Source organism: Brassica napus, unplaced genomic scaffold, assembly GCF_020379485.1.
Source record: "Brassica napus cultivar Da-Ae unplaced genomic scaffold, Da-Ae ScsIHWf_168;HRSCAF=305, whole genome shotgun sequence".
Taxonomy (NCBI): domain Eukaryota; kingdom Viridiplantae; phylum Streptophyta; class Magnoliopsida; order Brassicales; family Brassicaceae; genus Brassica; species Brassica napus.
The window spans coordinates 1-17,640 of record NW_026015107.1 but is presented as its reverse complement, the minus strand read 5'-3'; the positions used below and the strand labels follow the sequence as shown (position 1 = coordinate 17,640).

Here is a 17,640-nt window from a genome sequence, read left to right as displayed (position 1 = left end):
AACGCGTGGAGCGTAAAACGACACCGTATGTCGATTTTGTCTTTTAACTAATTTTATTATTGTGACAAAACTTTGTATCGCCCAATAAATTAAATATATTTCCTCAGTCGTACCATGAAATGTCAATTTATGAATATACCGACGGATTTTATTTATATAAGTACTTATTTAAATATTACAAAAAAAAAAATCTGTATATAATAATTGAAATTTGAAAACCGTATATACGTAAGTTCACTGCACGTTTACTATACACTACCTTTTTGTCTGCTGCATGCTCAGGTGATAAAAGCGTAGTAGATTTGGCTTACTAACAAATAATTAAACAGAATAATCAGCTGTAACTTTAACTAATACCACAGCTTTGTATTTCTCGTTCGTTTTGTATATTTCAAGTTGATTAGGTTAGTATTTAAATCTCCTTAAATCTCCATACCTACTCCATTTTTTCCTCTAAAATAGAGTAAAAGTGAATATGGAGTAAGAAATGCTCCAACCCAACTACATATCTCACTCCATAATAAAATTTACTCCATAAATGGAGTAATCTCTTTTTTGTTTGTTCATCACTTCATTATAGAGTGGAAAATGGAGTAGGGTTGGAGCAATTTTACTCCATTTTCACTTTTACTCCATTTTGAAGGAAAAAATGGAGTTTTACATTGGAGATGCTAAAGCCCTCAGCTAATTATTATTATATTGATATTTACTCGTTAATATTTAATTCTAATGTATAACATTGTAAATAGACTTTTAAAAGTAAACAACATGAAAAGGTAGAAAAGATCCCTGGACGTCTCCTCGTATAAAATGTTCTTTTCGTCTCGGAGCTTGTCCAAGGTTATAATTAGAAAAGTATCTTTACGCGATTCATCCTCAAAACTGATCTGAAAAAGACATTAGACTCTTTTTAGGTTCTCGGAAAATTTTGTCAGCCTTATTGAGCAATGTATAACAACGACAAAGTTTTCAGTTTCCGTAAACGTGGAATTTGAAGTATACTTCAGAGGGTCTATGGGCCTTCGTCAAAATGACCCTCTTTCGCTATATTCCTTTGTCCTAGCCATGGAGGTTCTTGGACAAATGCTTAACACTGAGTTTATAGCAGGCAGCATTAAATACCATCATAAAGCATCTGATCCCGCTATAGTTCACCTTGCCTTTGCGGATGATGTTATGGTATTTTTTTACGGAGAGCAAGGTTCACTACAACAGATAACAGCGACGCTGAACAGATTATCCTCCTGGTCAGGTTTGGTGATGAACAAATCTAAAACCAAACTCTTCACTGCATGGGATGAGCCATGTAGAAGCTACAGACCTGGCAAGTCTTGGCTTCTCACTCGGCTCGCTTCCTGTCAGGTACTTGGGTCTCCATTTGATGCACCGGAAGCTTTGTGTCTCGGAATACAGACCTCTTATAGATCAGCTCAAGAACATGTTCACCTTGTGGTCCTCTCGGGCTCTCCTCTATGCTGGATACATGCAATTACTCTCTTCCGTCATCTTCAGTACCGTAAACTTTTGGTTCTTAAGTTTATCTTACCCAAAGGTTGTATCTGGGCCATTGAATCTTTGTGTGCAAAATTTCTTTGGAATGGTAAAATTACATCCAGAGCTGCTGCGAAAGTTTCATGGACTACAATCTGTTTACTAAAATCAAAAGGTGGATTAGGGCTGCGTGACTTCTCAACATGAAACAAGTCTCTTTGTCTGAAGTTAATATTGCTTTTGCACTGTGAATCTGAATCTCTGTGGGCAAAGTGGACAAAAAAACACATACTGAAAGGCGCTAGCATTTGGAGCTTTGATGAAACCAAGCAAGAATCATGGATCTGGAAGGCCATTTTAAAATTAAGATCTCTTGCTGAAAGGTTCTTAAAATGTGATGTAGGCAATGATCTCTTAGCAAGCTTCTGGTTTGATAGATGTAATTGTTTGGGACCTGTTATAAAGCTTTTTGGCTATGATGGACCGAGACAGACATGCATTCCTCTAAATACAAAATTGAGATACTGTTGCACTGAAACATGATGGCTGCTCCAACCAGCTTACTATGCTGCTGCTGAGACGTTGCACATTGTTCTTTGCTCTATCCAGTTACCAAGCCTCTCAAGCCAACAAGACTGCTACAGATGGGAGGTTGATGGATTCTCGTTAACGTCTTTCTCAGCCATTCATACCTGGAAAGCAATTCGTAATCGGTCACACCCCGCAAATTTGTCGTCTGTTATTTGGTTTGCAGGTCCCATACTAAGCTTTGCCTTCCACATGTGAGTGGCTCATCTTGACAGACTTCCAACTCGCTTGTGCATTGCATAATGGTCACCCTCTTATCAACACATCATGTCTCCTCTGCAATCAACGTGATGAAAACAAAGACCATTTATTTCTGAGATGTCCCTACAGCGAACAGGTCTGGATGCTGGTAACTAGGCGGATGGTTTATAGCTTCCTCTTTTACACCTGGACTTCTCTTATTGAATGGCTCGATATGAAGGACTCTACTTGCCCTTTAATGCTTTGATGCCTTGTCCATTGCACGATCAACAGATTGTGGATCAAACGCAACGCGCGACTTAATAACACAACGTCCACCACCCCTCCTATCTTATTCAAAGGAATAGATAAACTCATCCGAAACGCAATCTCTGCAAGGAGAGGGCAACAGAAATTCAGAAATCTGATGCGCTTGTGGTTTCGTTTTTCTTAGTTGTGTGTTGATGATTCTAATCTCAACATGTAAGCCTCTTTGTTGTTGTTTTTTTGCAGCAAACGGCTTAACCGTTTTTAAATTTTGTACATGTACAACAACACTTCATTTATGAAAATTCACATACTTATCAAAAAAAAGGTAAAAAAATTATTGCATTCAAAAAAAGTATAAAAGATTATCTGCTACACGAGTTGTAAATAGTCCAACACAATAATATTTAATCTTTAGTTAGTAGTATCCAGAAGAAAAATTGTTTGTTTGGATAAACCATTTGAACATGGATAGACTAATTGACACCCTTAAGTATAACTATGTTAGTGTCTTTGGATACTAAAATGAATTATTTCTCGCATCTTCGAGATATTATTCATTCATGAATACAGGGATCATAGACAATTAACGAGTTCCTGAAAGAAAAAAAACGTCAAAAATATTTACATTTTTTCTATAATTTAGCGGGTCAAAACTTAACTGACTAATAATTTGGAAGTTTAGAAGTTTGTTTACCAGCACTAGATATATCTGGTACATTTTATTTTATGCATGAACTTAAAAACTATGCATGTTATAAAAAAACTTAACACTATATATGTAGAATAATATATATTAGGTCTAAATAATACCACAAGTTAAAACTTCTTACGTGAAACAGTCGGAGATTGAGTTTTCTTTGCTATAGTTTTTCTCCAAGAATAGACACGTAGACAATCTTCTTATACGTACATGCTCAAGTACGTATCATTGATTCAATAAATAACTGTTTATTTAATGCATGTTGAGAAGAAAAGAAATGGACTCGATTAATGTTTTGTTGTGTTTTTAGAAATTAATATACACCGAGAATTTCATAATAGTGTTCGAAATATCATCACCGTTACGTAACACGTACACACGAAAATTATTGGGTATTAATATATTACTGAAAGAACTTAAGTGACATTGTTGGAAACAAAATAACATTACAAATGTGCAGTTTTTTTGCGGGCATGATACTTTATGATTTTACCATATGCTTACATTAACGCAATTCGAGTGTACCATTCCTTTTATATACAAAATAAAATAATATTACGGTCGTTATCAAAACGTGTAAGTGGAAAAAATAAATGCACACTGACTTTATAATATATGGCATATTCGATAAATTAACTTTATTTTGAAATTATTTGGAAACCAGCTTTTGTTGGCAACTGTTGATAACCACTGTGCAAGTACTTCTGGTATATTTGTCTTATTGTTATATTTTAAAGGAAATATAATAAAACAAACTATATTCATTTTCTTAACAATTGTTCAAATTGTTTGATACATACTTGATACTTGTAATGCTTCGAAAACTTTAAACGAATTCCCAAAGCATTACTTATATATACACTAATAGAGAACTCCAAACAGTAGTACAGTTTATGCTCTTTAAAACACTTGGAAAATGTAGCGAAATAATGGATTGTGGTACTTAATATTTTCAACAACGCTAGTCTTTAATGTATATAAATACCCATCAATACTGTGACAACATTTTTGATGAGTTTTAAATGAGTGAACACTATCAATCAATTCAAATTAACTGTACCTTATCCACCGTTCATAAGCATTTGTTTTACCAAGAGACTGGGACCATTAGCATGTATCCTTGATCTCCATGCTCTCTTCTTCATTGCATACCATGTTCCACTCAATTCAGTGATTCATATTAAATGCTGTTAAACTATTTTATTTATCTTGTTATACCAAAATAAAACCAAAGTTTTATATTCTCGATGTAGTATTTAAAAATACTATATCCATTTCATAAAAAAATGTCGTTTTAGAATTTTATTTTTCTTTCGAAAAGTGTTGTTTTGTATTTTCAATATATAATTTTAATAGAAGTTCAGTTTTAATCATATTGTATTAGTGTATTAATTTTTTTGTATTAGTGTATTAATTAGAAAAAGAAAATATTTAGTGTATGAATAGAGGGTAAAATATAATTTTAAGTTATTTTTAATATGCATGAAAAACTCTCAAATGACACTCTTTGTGAAATAGAATAAGTAATATATAATTAAAATCTCATTAGTAATTAGAGAAAAGACATTCGATATTATTTTCTAACTATGCTATTGTATTAACAAAAAATACAAGGGGAGTTCTAATACAATAGTTTTTGGATGTAGATTTAGGATCGATCATATTTGTATTTAGAATTTAGAAATACATATCTACCAATCAATTAAACAGAGACACATTTATATCAATCATAAAAGGCTCTAGAATTTCAAGAGTTAAAATATCATGTAACTAAAAAATCATAGAAATTTGTTAAACATCTTAGTATAAAGTCAAATTAAAATTCATAACCATCAAATAAAATGCGATGAGCAGATCACTTGTGAGTTCTCTGTCTTGCCAATAAAATATACAAAACTCGATATTAGGTTTCTTCCAGCGCCTATATATCACATGATAACTTGGTATCTTTATATTATGTTTGGAAATGTTCGAAATGGCAAAAAGGAAAACTATTTAGTGAAAAAGTTTGTATCGGAGAGAGAATAGCCATCAACGTAACAGCCAAATTGTAAATAAATTAGAGGCAGCCAAAACATCAGATCATGAGAGTCGTTTAGAATCCTAGGGCTAAGTCGCCTTTGGACATGAGTGTACGTGGCATATTAACAGTTCGATATAAACAAAATTATTCTTCCATTTTTATTAACGTGGCAACATAAATTTAAAAGTTTAAAACCAAGCTGTTTAAAGTTTCGAATTATACCAAAGATTGCGAGTCATAAAGCCTAAAACTTGATGATATTAAACTATATACAATAAAAGAGTTTAGTACCACTTCAGTAAAAAAAATGAACTAACTTTTTCAGTTTTCTACTTTGGGGCATAGAACATCTATGTATTTGGTTTTATACGTAAAATGCCTCGAGTCTTTCAAAGAAAAAAACTTGTGGTTTATGATTTGTATTAATTGTTAAGAAAAAAACAAGAAAGGATTTTGTGATCACAAAACATGACAAATATGAAAGTTTATATACTGTTGCGCTCACTTATATGTCCTAAATCAAACAAAAGTACAAACCTGCATTGCATGCCGATCTTGTTTAGATTTTTATTGTCTTGTTTATATATATACATAACATTTACACCAAAATATATACATAACATAGCGAATACCACAAGACAAAAAAGAAAATATGAAAAAGAAAAGCAAAAGTACGAAGTATTCTAAATGTTTTTTTCAAAAAAAAAGAAAGTATTCTAAATGTTTAATTCAATATGCATGCCCACCAAGTGAAGCAGAAGAAACGGTCGTTACAACGAATAATTCACTTGTCTTATTTCATTGTCTTAGCATTATTGTCTCATGATATTGGATTCACGCTTCTTTTACTTCTTTTGCCGGAACATCAAAATAACCATAAGCAGAGTTTCGGTCCCAAAGAAGAATGAAGACCATAAACACATTAACAAGTTATCAGCAAACTAAAGTTTATTAAAGTGATACTCCAAACTGGTAAATGGTTAAACCAAAAAAAAGGTAGGTAAGGGAGACCATATAATTAAAATCCAAGTGTAAACTCATCTTCATAGTTTTAAGTGATACTCCAAACTGGTAAATGGTTAAAAAGTTGGTAAGGGAGACCATATAATTAAAATCCAAATGTAAACTCATCTTCATAGTATCCTACTTTAAACACCGAGCTACATGTTAAATCAATTCAGTCTGGTAAATAATGATTGATTTTGCTAAACAAACATCACATGTGTATATATTGCCACTTTCCAGTCTTCAGAAAGCACACAAACAATTCCATCAACCGACTAGAGTAAAATCACTTGTTACGGAAACTTGTATTCTTTACACCCTATGTAAGATTAACTGAGATCTTTATCTTGACAATAACATCAACATGGGGGAATAAAACTACATGTTATTATTAAGATAAAAGCATACGAGAGGTAGAATAGGACTTACTTTCATCAACTACGAAAATCAGATATAGCATTTTACTAATAGATTCCGATCAATGCTTCAAACTCGAAGACTAGTCTTCCCACATATGATATATCCATATTTAAAATTAAACTTTTGGTCTACATTTTATCGTGACTTGTAAGCTTTTGAACAAATCATATGAACAGAAGTATAGAGACTTGTAAGCTTTTTGTTCTTACCAAGAAAATACATAAAACCGACACTGATTTTACTTCAAGTTCCTACAATCTCATGATATGACTTTATATTTTGTTCTTAATTTAAATAATAGCGGAAATGCTCGACGTGACGTCAATAAAATCAATGTGAAAGTTAGTATGGAAGAGAGCCAAATTGTCCTTGATATAGAGTCAGGCGAAGCATAATGCTCATGAGACTCGTTCAGAATCCTAAGGATAATAAGTGCCTTTCGATTTGAGTGTACGTGCCTTAATAAGAACCCTAATCAAAGACACCTGAAATATTTCAAGAAATCAAAAGGCGACCATGGATAATCAAACACGCGAAAAGAACTTCTACAAAAGTAATAAGGCAATCATTAAAAGTGTCATAAAATGGATCGAGAATCCAACTTCTTCCTAACGGTAATTGAATTTTTTTTACTGTAAATTCGTTTCCTCTAACTATTTTCATATATTATTCCTCTGCCATACAGATCTTCTACAGACGAATCTTAGTTCGTAGGCCTTGATGAATGTGTTGCACTCCATATATTTATTAAATGATCTTCTTTCGAAGTTTTCATGGTTTATATAATTTTATTTTGTGGTTGAGAGTTGCGAAATTGTAAATAGACTTGTTTTATTTGGGTCCAAAGAGAAAACTATTACTTTGACTTATGACAAATATAAATGGACCAATAGATTGGGTTGGGCTATAGTAGTAAGAAACTTGTTGCGTTAGTGTCAGATAGAAAACTCTTATACCGGATGAATAAAAGCCCATCAAATGTTTGACAATGTATATAGTATCTGACAAAGTCGGAAAATTTTGATGACTGAATATCAAAATCTTGTAGCCATAGCTGATAATATGATGAGTTCCCGGCGACTCATTATGCAAAAACCAAAAAATATTGTAGAACTCATTATGTAAACGAAAAGGGTATACGTATTGATTAACAATATGTCAATATATACTCTGAAACCCCAAATAAGCTTTTATCACTAACCTCGGATCTCATATGCAATGTAATTTCCACTTTCAACCAACACTACTCATAAAAGTTTACAATCCAAAATAAATGTTTTCTTCAGGTAGGTATTACAAAACAGTTTCGCCTAGTTGTATTTTACAGTTTAAAATTATATAGAACCACCACACATAGGGGTGTTCAATCCGGATATCGGTTCGGTTTAGGTTCGGTTTTTTCAGTTTTCGGTATTTCGGTTAGTAAAATATAACTACCATTCTAAATCCATATTTACTTCGGTTCGGTTCGGTTTATATACCGTCGGTTTTCGGTTTATTCGGTTTTATACCAAAAACATAATTATTTAGTTTGAAATCATATTATATGAATTTTAGAGTCATATTGTCAACACAGTCATTTATTAAAAATATATTATATTCAAATAAATGAACAAAAAAACAAAAATGCTTCTACCATCAAATAAAATAATCAAATCTATAACTAAAATGAAAGCTCGAAATTTTGAAAATAAAAATATGAAACCAAACAGAAACATGAAACAAAAGTTTTTTCACTCTTCCATATTTAGTGTTCATTAATATCATGTTTTTTTAATTGAACACGGAACTCTGTTTGTTTACAGATAAAAAAAAAGTTGTGAAAATTTTCCATTAATTATTGTCCATCAAATTTAAAATTTTCATATTAATTTAGTGAAGACAAAAATAAAGCAAAACGATAAAATAAAAAATTAGAAAATAAGATGTTTGAATTGCGATGTATTGTTATTTAATTATAGTTCAAGTGTTTTACAAATTAAGGTTCTTTATTATTATAAAATTATTGTAATAGTTATTAACACAAATTTAACTTATGTAATAAATAGATTTTCATGTATTGTTATAAAGATACATATTTACATGTTTCTACTTTTAATCGGTTTTGTTCGGTTTATTCGGTTTAATCGGTTATATACCAAACCATATCCAAATCCTACGGTTTTTATAAAATTATATCCATTCGGTTTATATGGTATATACCAAAACCAAACCATATTGTCTATTTCGATTTGGTTCGGTTCGGTACGGTTCGGTACGGTTCGGTTTTACTATATTGGACAGCCCTAGCCACACATTAAAAAATATTTATTTAACTAATATAAATCTCAACTATTAATTTTAGTCGTCTGGTATTATCAATTTTAACTAATTTTAGTTTATATTTTTAATCGTATGTTCGTGGTCTTACAACAATATGTTAACGCCTTTAGTAAAACAAAAGAAAATTAATGTTCTTTCGGAATAAATACACATGCTAATTTCAGTTTATAACCCTCGAGCAGACATACTAGACGGTTGATCTTATTGAAAACAACTTGTTTAGTAGTATAATGATTTTTAAAACAGAGAATGGCACCACATGAAGGCAAAGTAGTCTTTTGCATTGGATTCTTTTGAGTTTTTCTTTTTAAACAGAAAATATGAAACTATTAAAAGATCGCATGTCTTTGATCTTTGCATGTTGACACGTGCGGTCATGCCCTTAGATACCTTGTGTTAATGTGTTGTGTCATGTGTGTGTGTTTTCTCACCAGAAGATCTATTCTTTCCCGTTTTTCCTTTTCGTTCTTTTTAAATTATTTTCTCTCTTTCATGATATTTAAATACACATGTTGCTCCCGAGTTTGGTAGTAGCCTTTTTGTGTAGTTAATAAATCATGTTACATATCTAGCATGTGCTTATATACAGTATAGAGTTTTAGTAAGCGTCAATGGTACGCCTAAATAAATATTTGCAATCACGTGAACGTATATGGTATCAAAGCATAAGTGGACCGGGAAAATATGTTTCGTAGGCGTCTAGATTCGTCTTCCGCTAATATCATCTTTTGAAACACACATGAGAAAGAACCAAAAATTAGCAAAATAAAAGATAATATTTGGTAATTTTTAGACTTAAAAGCTATGTTACGTGAAAACAGAAATTGATACGTGAAAGCAAAAGCGTATGAAAGCGCATAAACGAAATTTTTAATAAAACTAAAAAGCGGATATGTGTTGAAAGATAATTTATTAAAATCTAGAACTAAAAAATTAGATGATTTATATTTAAAATAAAGTATTTATTTATTTATAATAATTTTGAAATGATTTTATATTAAAACTATGAAAATACATATAAATTAAATTTAAAATAAATGATTATATTAATTATTTTTAATATTTATAATTAATTGATATAACATATTTGAATATATGATTTATTTTTAATAAAAATCTCAATGTATGAAGATACTTTATAGTATTAATTTTAATATTTTAATATTTTTATTCTTTCTATTTAATATTACTAAAATTTGGATTTTATATAAATTAAAAGCTATAATTTTATATTTTATTGATATAAAGATATTGTTTTAAAAAAAATAGAAGCGTGATTCAAAAACAGAATCGTAAGCTTTCAACGTGTTTTTAAGGAAAATATTTTAAAAACATTTTGGAAATGAAATTCTATAAGCTCTTACAAAGTTTTGATTCTAATTTCAGTTCTGAAAAGAAAATTAGACGTTCAATGAAACTTCCGTGCAATGTAGCTTAAAAAAAATTAAATTATTTACCTAACTACATTGAAAGCAAGAACTAGAGAACCATAAGAGTGAATAATAAAGCACGTGGAATCACGTGAGGCCCTCGCGTGCCGGCGTGACTTGCCTTTTACTACAACAAAAATAAGATTGGGTCCAAAGGAAAAAGTAGGACCTACGTGGACTAAATCTGAACCCTTCTGTTTTGTAATATTGGCATAATATACGTTTCTTTCTCATACAACAATTAAAAAAACATTAAAAACAATCAAAAACTACAATATGTGTTACAGTAAGAAAATATGAAATTATAAAAAACTAGTGTCAGGACAAATTGTGTCAGAAAAACGTATTTGTCTTCACTTGGACATGTGAACACTCTCGCCTTCCTCCTTTGCCTCTTGCTTCTTATTCTCTCTGTCCTTGTTCCTCTCAAATTTATATATTACGATTTCGTTCAGATTTGATTGTACTATACTAACTCGTTATGTCAATTTTATTTGAAAAGCTACCATCAGTTTCTGAAAATATAAAAGAAGTTTCATAACGAAAGCATGACATAAACAAACGTCTCTTGCCGAACGTAAAAAGAGAAAAGCTACTCTTCCACCAACTTTTAGGGTATGACTGGTTTTCCCGCTACCACCCGCAAACGCAGCTTTTGCGGTTGGTAGCGGTTGCTGGCGTTTTGCAACAATCGCTCAAACCGCTATAAACCACTCCAAATCGCTCTGAACCTCATAAATTCAAAAGCTGGTTCCAGCTAGCGTTTGCGGTTGCGGGCGTTTGCGGGAGGATAAAAAAAATTATTTTTTTTCCAAAACAATATAAATACAAAAATAAAAAAATTCAATAAAAAAATTAAACTGAAATTATAAAAATGCTAAAATATATCAATTAAATTTTAATTAATATTATAAAACTTTAAAATAAAATATTTTATATATTTTAAAAAATTTAAACTATAACTTTCTAAATATAAATTTTATATTTATTATAATATTATTATTTTTGATATTTTTATAATTGTATAAAATGTAAATATTGTTAATTTATTATTTAACTGCTGTTGCATTTGGTAGTTAACCAGTCATAAGTATCCCGCAAACGCACAAATTTTTAACCGCATAACCAGTCGTACAAATCTCTTAAAACCGCTAGAAACCGCAACCACCCGCATCCGCAAACTCCTGCAACCGCAACCGCAACCGCTGCGGTTAAACCAGTCAGGCCCTTAATATGTCACGATTTGTTTTGCTCAATGAAACTTATCGGTTTGTCATATTATTATTAACTGGTTTAACAGATAGATCGTAAGAATGAGAACATGCAACAAACGCCAATGAAGATATAAAAGATTAGAAAACAAACACCAATGAACTAAGAGCATTTCCAATGTAAAACTCTATTTTTTCGTCAAAATAGAGTAAAGGTGAAAATGAAGTAAAATTACTCCAATCCTATTTTATTTTCCACTTCATAATAGAGTGATGAACAAACAAAAAATAGATTACTCCATTTATGGAGTAAATTTTGTTATGGAGTGAGATATGAAATTGGATTGAAATATTCTTTACTCCATATTTATTTTTACTCCATTTTAATAGAAAAAATGGAGTAGAGACGAAGATGCCCTAAGAGTATCTCCAATCCATCTTTATAATAGAGATCTCTAAAATAGAGGAAAAAATGGAGATGGTGTTTTTGCTCCAATGTATTTTTCTATAATAGAGGAATGCTATATTTGCCTCTATAAATAGAGAAATGCTATTTTTTCCCCTAATTATAGAGGAAAAAATAGCATTCCTCTATTTATAGAGGCAAATATAGCATTTTTTTATTATAGAGGAACACATTGGAGCAAAAACACCATCTCTATTTTTTCTTTTATTTTAGAGATCTCTATTATAGAGATGGGTTGGAGATGGTCTAAGTTACTAAATTCAAGAAAAGAAACTACGTTGGTTTTACTATGAAAGTAAGTGGGAAAATACATTTGTCTGGTGTGTGAGTGAAGTGTTATGAGGTCAGTAATGTAAAAAAAGAGAAACGAGAGGGTAAATGTGAAAAAGAGGCGTACTATGAGTAGTCAAATCAAAGATGAGTCACACAAAGCTAAATAACCCTCACCACCCACTTGTTACCACTCACTTTTATGCTTTTACCACTTCTGACACAGGCCAACTGCTTCTCTTTACTCATTATTACCTCTCTCTCTCTCTCTCTCTCTCTCTCTCTCTCTCTCTCTTCACTCCATTGAGTGGTGAATTTTTATTGAGCTGAACCGATTATAAAACCTCCAAATCAACCCCAAAAAGAACTTGAATTGTATAAAAAAATGAATAGAAAACAAATTCAAACCGTTGACATACAAAAATTAAACCAAAACTTCTGCAATTTCTTTTTTTTTTCCTACAATGTTGGTGGTTCTAAAAATGGCAACTGCATAGAGACTAGCTGTTTTTTTGTTGGACTGCATAAAGAGTAACTCATGACATAATTCAAATAGGAGCCAACGGCTAACAAAACAAATAAGGATTTTTGTTATGATTCACTCCGAACTCAATGCTATTTTATAGGCAATGCTGTATCTTGGAGATCATATAGCGTAGTGTGAAGTATTCCTATTAATGTTCATCGATAGATAATTACAACAAAATATATCAACTTGTTAACAAGTAATTTGGTTGCCCAAATATAATTTCAGTGGCTTTACATTATGGAGATGCATGCTTGGATCCGCAGCAAAATTGTTAAGTTGGTCACGAAAACTACCATGGCCATGCAAATTTATTTATTTTGGTCATGTTGGTACTACTGAATATGGCCATATGCTATATACTTATATGACATGGAAAGATGGCCTAAACAAACGATCAGTTATTCTGTAAGTGGAAACTGAAAACTGGGTAACTAACACCAGTATTTGCAGGACTTGAAAATTACATTCGTAGGTTTGCTAGCTATTCAGTATAACCAACATCTTTTATATGACACATACATTCAATCGTTCAAAAAATCCCTAAATTTTTTAACATGAATACACCTGTTTCTAGTTGATTTCACAAGCCACATTTTTTTTCTACAAATTCTGTAAATTCATTTTTTTCCAGCCAATTCTTATTGTGCGTACTAAGGGCATTTAATTTAGCTCATTAATATATTGACGGTTTGTACATATGAATTATGTCAAAGCTGAACGCTGTATATATATAAGACATTATTTTGTTACTTTCTTAGCAATAAGAAAACCTCTTTACAGTTCATGTATGTTTTTAACATGCCATTGTAGTTGACAGAAAAAAAAACATGCCATTGTAGAACAGAAAACCTAACTTTTAAGGAGTTTTGTTATCTTTACTCTGCTAAAAGAAATTAGGTTTCTGACCATTCTGTGTATCTTCCATTGGCCATCATTAGCCATGAAGTAATTATTTTATATTAAACTATGTTTTTAGAATTCTAAACTGACTCCACTTACAGTTCAACCGATTCCACTGAAATAATGTTTACAGTCTAGAGCATAGTCTAGATAGAAATAGAAGATATGGACGACAGTACACAAGTTGAAGGTCAAACACAGAGAAATGAGAGAGAGAGTTGAAAGTACATTTCAGTTCCGTATATGATTAAATAAGAATTTAACAAACTTTACTAACTCAAATTTAAAGTAATGTTCGCTTTGTATCAGGACGTAACGCTCACTCATTAAATAATCTTTCAAACGAATCACTTCTGTAATAAGGACTCTATTATTTTGTCACTAATTAAAATATCTCCTCGCAGCAGGCTTTATGTTTTCTCAATAAACTAATTTAAGAGAGTTACTAATTTAAAAAATGTTGATAGTATGCAAGTGATATTTCCAAGGCAGCTAGACAGAAAAAACTCCAGGTTATTACCTCTCCACCTTCATCTTGCAGAGAGTGTTCTTTCTGGGTTTCCTGACTTTTTTAATAATATATTATTGATATTAAATTATTAATACAGAAAAGCATTCTTTTAATAATCTTGAGACTAATGAAGATTTGTGAACCCAATTAATACTAAAGTTTTTACTGTATAGTTTCCTCCCCCCATCTGTCTTGTCTCACTGTCTTTTTTCTCCCTAATAAAAACCTCTTTCCCCTTCGCTGTCTACTCTATCTCTCTGACTGCAAAGAACTAAGCTTTTCTCTAAGAGGGCAAAAAGGTTTGTTCTTTTCTTCTTTTGCTCTTCACAACCCGAACAATACTTTGTTCTTGTTTGCCATTGCTAAAAAAACAAGACCCTGAAAAACAAACATAAAAAGGTTCTCTCGCTCCAATGGATTTGCAACTGAAGCAATGGAGAAGCCAGCAGAAGCAGCAGACAGAGTCAGAAGACCAACCTTCTGCAGCTAAGATACCAAAACATGTCTATGATCAGATTCAGTCCCATACTGCAACTTCTACTGCTCTCCCACTCTTTTCCCCTGAGCCTACCTCTTCTAAACTATCCTCTCTGTCTCAAGATTCCTCTTCCAGGTTCCCTAGTGAGTCTTTCTGAAACTCAGAGATGAACTGTTCACTCAGTATATATATGTGCTGTTGATTTTGATGTGGGTTTTGTCTTTATTGTTTTGTAGAGATGGGGAGCTTTTTTAGCTGGGCACAGTGGCAAGAGCTTGAACTACAAGCACTGATCTACAGGTACATGTTGGCTGGAGCTGCTGTTCCACAAGAGCTCCTTTTACCCATCAAGAAAAGTCTTCTCCATCTATCTCCTTCCTACTTTCTTCACCACCCTCTCCAACACCTCCCTCACTACCAGCCTGCTTGTGAGTCCATATCTCTCTCTCTCTCCTTTATTAGTTTCATTCCTTCAAGAGAATATGCTTCTTTTTTATTGTTTAATAATTTACTTCTTCTTGTTTGAAGAGAAAGTTTAATCTATTTTATAAATGAGATGCATGGGCTCTGTGCTTGTTGTTGTTGAAGTTGTGTTCCCAAGATCCAGACTTTTGATTTAGTATTATCTTGTTTTTGCAAATTTTGAAAAAGCATGTGATGGGTTCTTGCTTTTGTCTAATTTAGTTTTAAATACTTCACTCCTTAAATGGTGTACCCTTATTTGAGTTGGACTGAGAGTTGTATAGTTTATAGGATCTTTGTTTCTTGATGCTAATCTTTGATATGAATTGGAAAAAAACATAGGGTATATGGGGAAGGGGGCGATGGATCCTGAGCCAGGGAGATGCAGGAGGACGGATGGTAAGAAGTGGAGATGTTCAAGGGACGTCTTCCCTGGCCACAAGTATTGCGAGCGCCACATGCACCGTGGCCGCAACCGTTCAAGAAAGCCTGTGGAAACTCCTACCGTCAATGCCACTACCTCAACTCCCATTGCTCCCGCTTCAGCACCCGCCGCAACAGCATCTTTGTTTGCTTTTGGCGGTGGTGAGGAAGTGAGTCAGGGAGGAGGATCTTCTTGTTTCTTCTTCTCTGGTTCTGGTTCTTCCAATTCTTCATCTGAACTTCTCCACCTTAGTCAAAGGTAATAAAAAAAGACACTTGTGTTTGTTCTTTGTCTGTTTTAGATGTTGTTCTTGTTGGTCAAAACATTAAACACATTAACTTTTCTTTCTTCAGTTTTAAGTCAATAAGACTGGTTGAGACTTGAGACAATTGTTTTTTGACTGATAATGAGACGAAATTTATCCAAATCTTCAGTTTAATTTTCACCTTAAAGATTTAGAGGAAAGCAATTCTGATATTTGATAACTATGAAACTGATGATGTACTTTGGGGTAACATAACACATAAGTGAAGCAATGTTGTGGAGAGAGGGGTAATGTTGGAAACTGAGAGACACATCCTTATCATTTTAAGGCTTCTTTTGTTTGTTTTCTTTGTGAAGAAAAATATCTACTACTGAGAGATAATAATGATAACACTGGATTTGATAGAATCTGTTTTTTTCTTCTTCTATAAACTAAGGTGTGAAATTTTTCAAACAGAGAAATAGAAGAGAGAGAGTTTGATACAGTAGTGAAATGGTAGGACCTTAGTGAAAGCTGACCCATAAATGTCTCATATCTTGCAAGAAGTTAAAGCTTTTAGATTCTTCTGCACCCACCTCCCCTATCCACACACATCACATGATACAGAACTCATTAATAAACAATAAACTAATCTGTCAATTATTCAATTCTAAAAACATGCATTAAAAGGTGCTTTTAAAGCTTAAACAGTATAAAGTGTTTCGAACTAAGTTGTTGAGCCTAGTTGTGGAATCTCTTTTGGCTATTTTTTTTTTTTGCTTTGTACTGTGTTTTTCTATATGGAGTTGATTGCTTTCACCTACTGTGACTCGAATGATGAGATGTGGATTCTGTTAACAGTTCGGAGTTGAGGCAAGGAAGCAACAACAGCAACAACAAGAGGCCATACGAATCCCATAATGGATTTGGCAACAACATATCAGACGGAGGACACACTTTGAGGCACTTCTTTGACGACTGGCCTCGTTCTGAAACCGACACTGGTTCAACCCCCATGAGTTCAACCACCTGTCTCTCCATCTCCATGCCCTTAAACACTTCCTCGGACGTCTCTCTAAAGCTGTCTACAGGCAACGAAGAGGAGGAAGCTAGGAGCAACAACAATGGGAGGGACCAGCAAAACATGAGCTGGTGGAGCGGTGGAGGGTCGCTTCCCAACCACCACCACATGGGCGGACCATTAGCCGAAGTCCTGAGATCTTCCTCCTCGTCTTCCCCAACCAGTGTTCTCCATCAGCTCGGTGTCTCCACACAAGCCTTTCATTGAACAGTGTATAACCAACACAACATTGCAGTTTTTTCTACTGTTTTGTTTTTATATTCAGATTTTGAAGGTTTTTATTGTATCTGTTACAGTTCTGAGTTCTCTGCAGATTTTCCTCTCAAATATTTATCTTTTTGGAACTAAGCAAGTGTTCATATCACTAAGTACAATAATCTTATGAAGCATATATAAGCTACTTTTTAAAGTTATTACTAGATTTCGACCCGCGCTTCGAAAGCGCGGGTTTTATGGGTTATATACGAAGTTGGATATGAGATAGTATTTTGCGTATATTGTGTATTATTATGTTATAAAGTCGTATTATATCAAATATATAAATTTGTTTAAAATTATATAACTTATGAATAAGTTTATTCGAGATTTTTATATACACTCTTATGTAACGCTTTCTTAAGTAAAAAATTTTACTA

At 32.5% G+C, this 17,640-nt stretch overlaps 1 protein-coding gene across 1 annotated transcript; it reads left to right on the top strand.

The window, feature by feature from the left end:
• The first annotated feature begins 14,374 nt into the window (after positions 1-14,374).
• LOC106451116 (growth-regulating factor 3) lies at positions 14,375-17,353 on the top strand. The gene is made up of 4 exons (XM_013892978.3): positions 14,375-14,937; positions 15,031-15,222; positions 15,599-15,938; positions 16,786-17,353. The coding sequence occupies exons 1-4, from the start codon at positions 14,730-14,732 to the stop codon at positions 17,210-17,212; spliced, it is 1,167 nt and encodes a 388-aa protein (XP_013748432.2). The 5' UTR covers positions 14,375-14,729; the 3' UTR covers positions 17,213-17,353.
• Positions 17,354-17,640: the final 287 nt, after the last annotated feature.

Bases quoted from the DNA above. Each gene is read 5' to 3' on its own strand.
- LOC106451116 (XM_013892978.3), top strand. From the start codon at position 14,730: ATGGATTTGCAACTGAAGCAATGGAGAAGCCAGCAGAAGCAGCAGACA. The intron at 15,223-15,598 runs GTGAGTCCATAT...AAAAAAACATAG, and splicing joins CCCTCACTACCAGCCTGCTT to GGTATATGGGGAAGGGGGCG. The intron at 15,939-16,785 runs GTAATAAAAAAA...TTCTGTTAACAG, and splicing joins CTTCTCCACCTTAGTCAAAG to TTCGGAGTTGAGGCAAGGAA.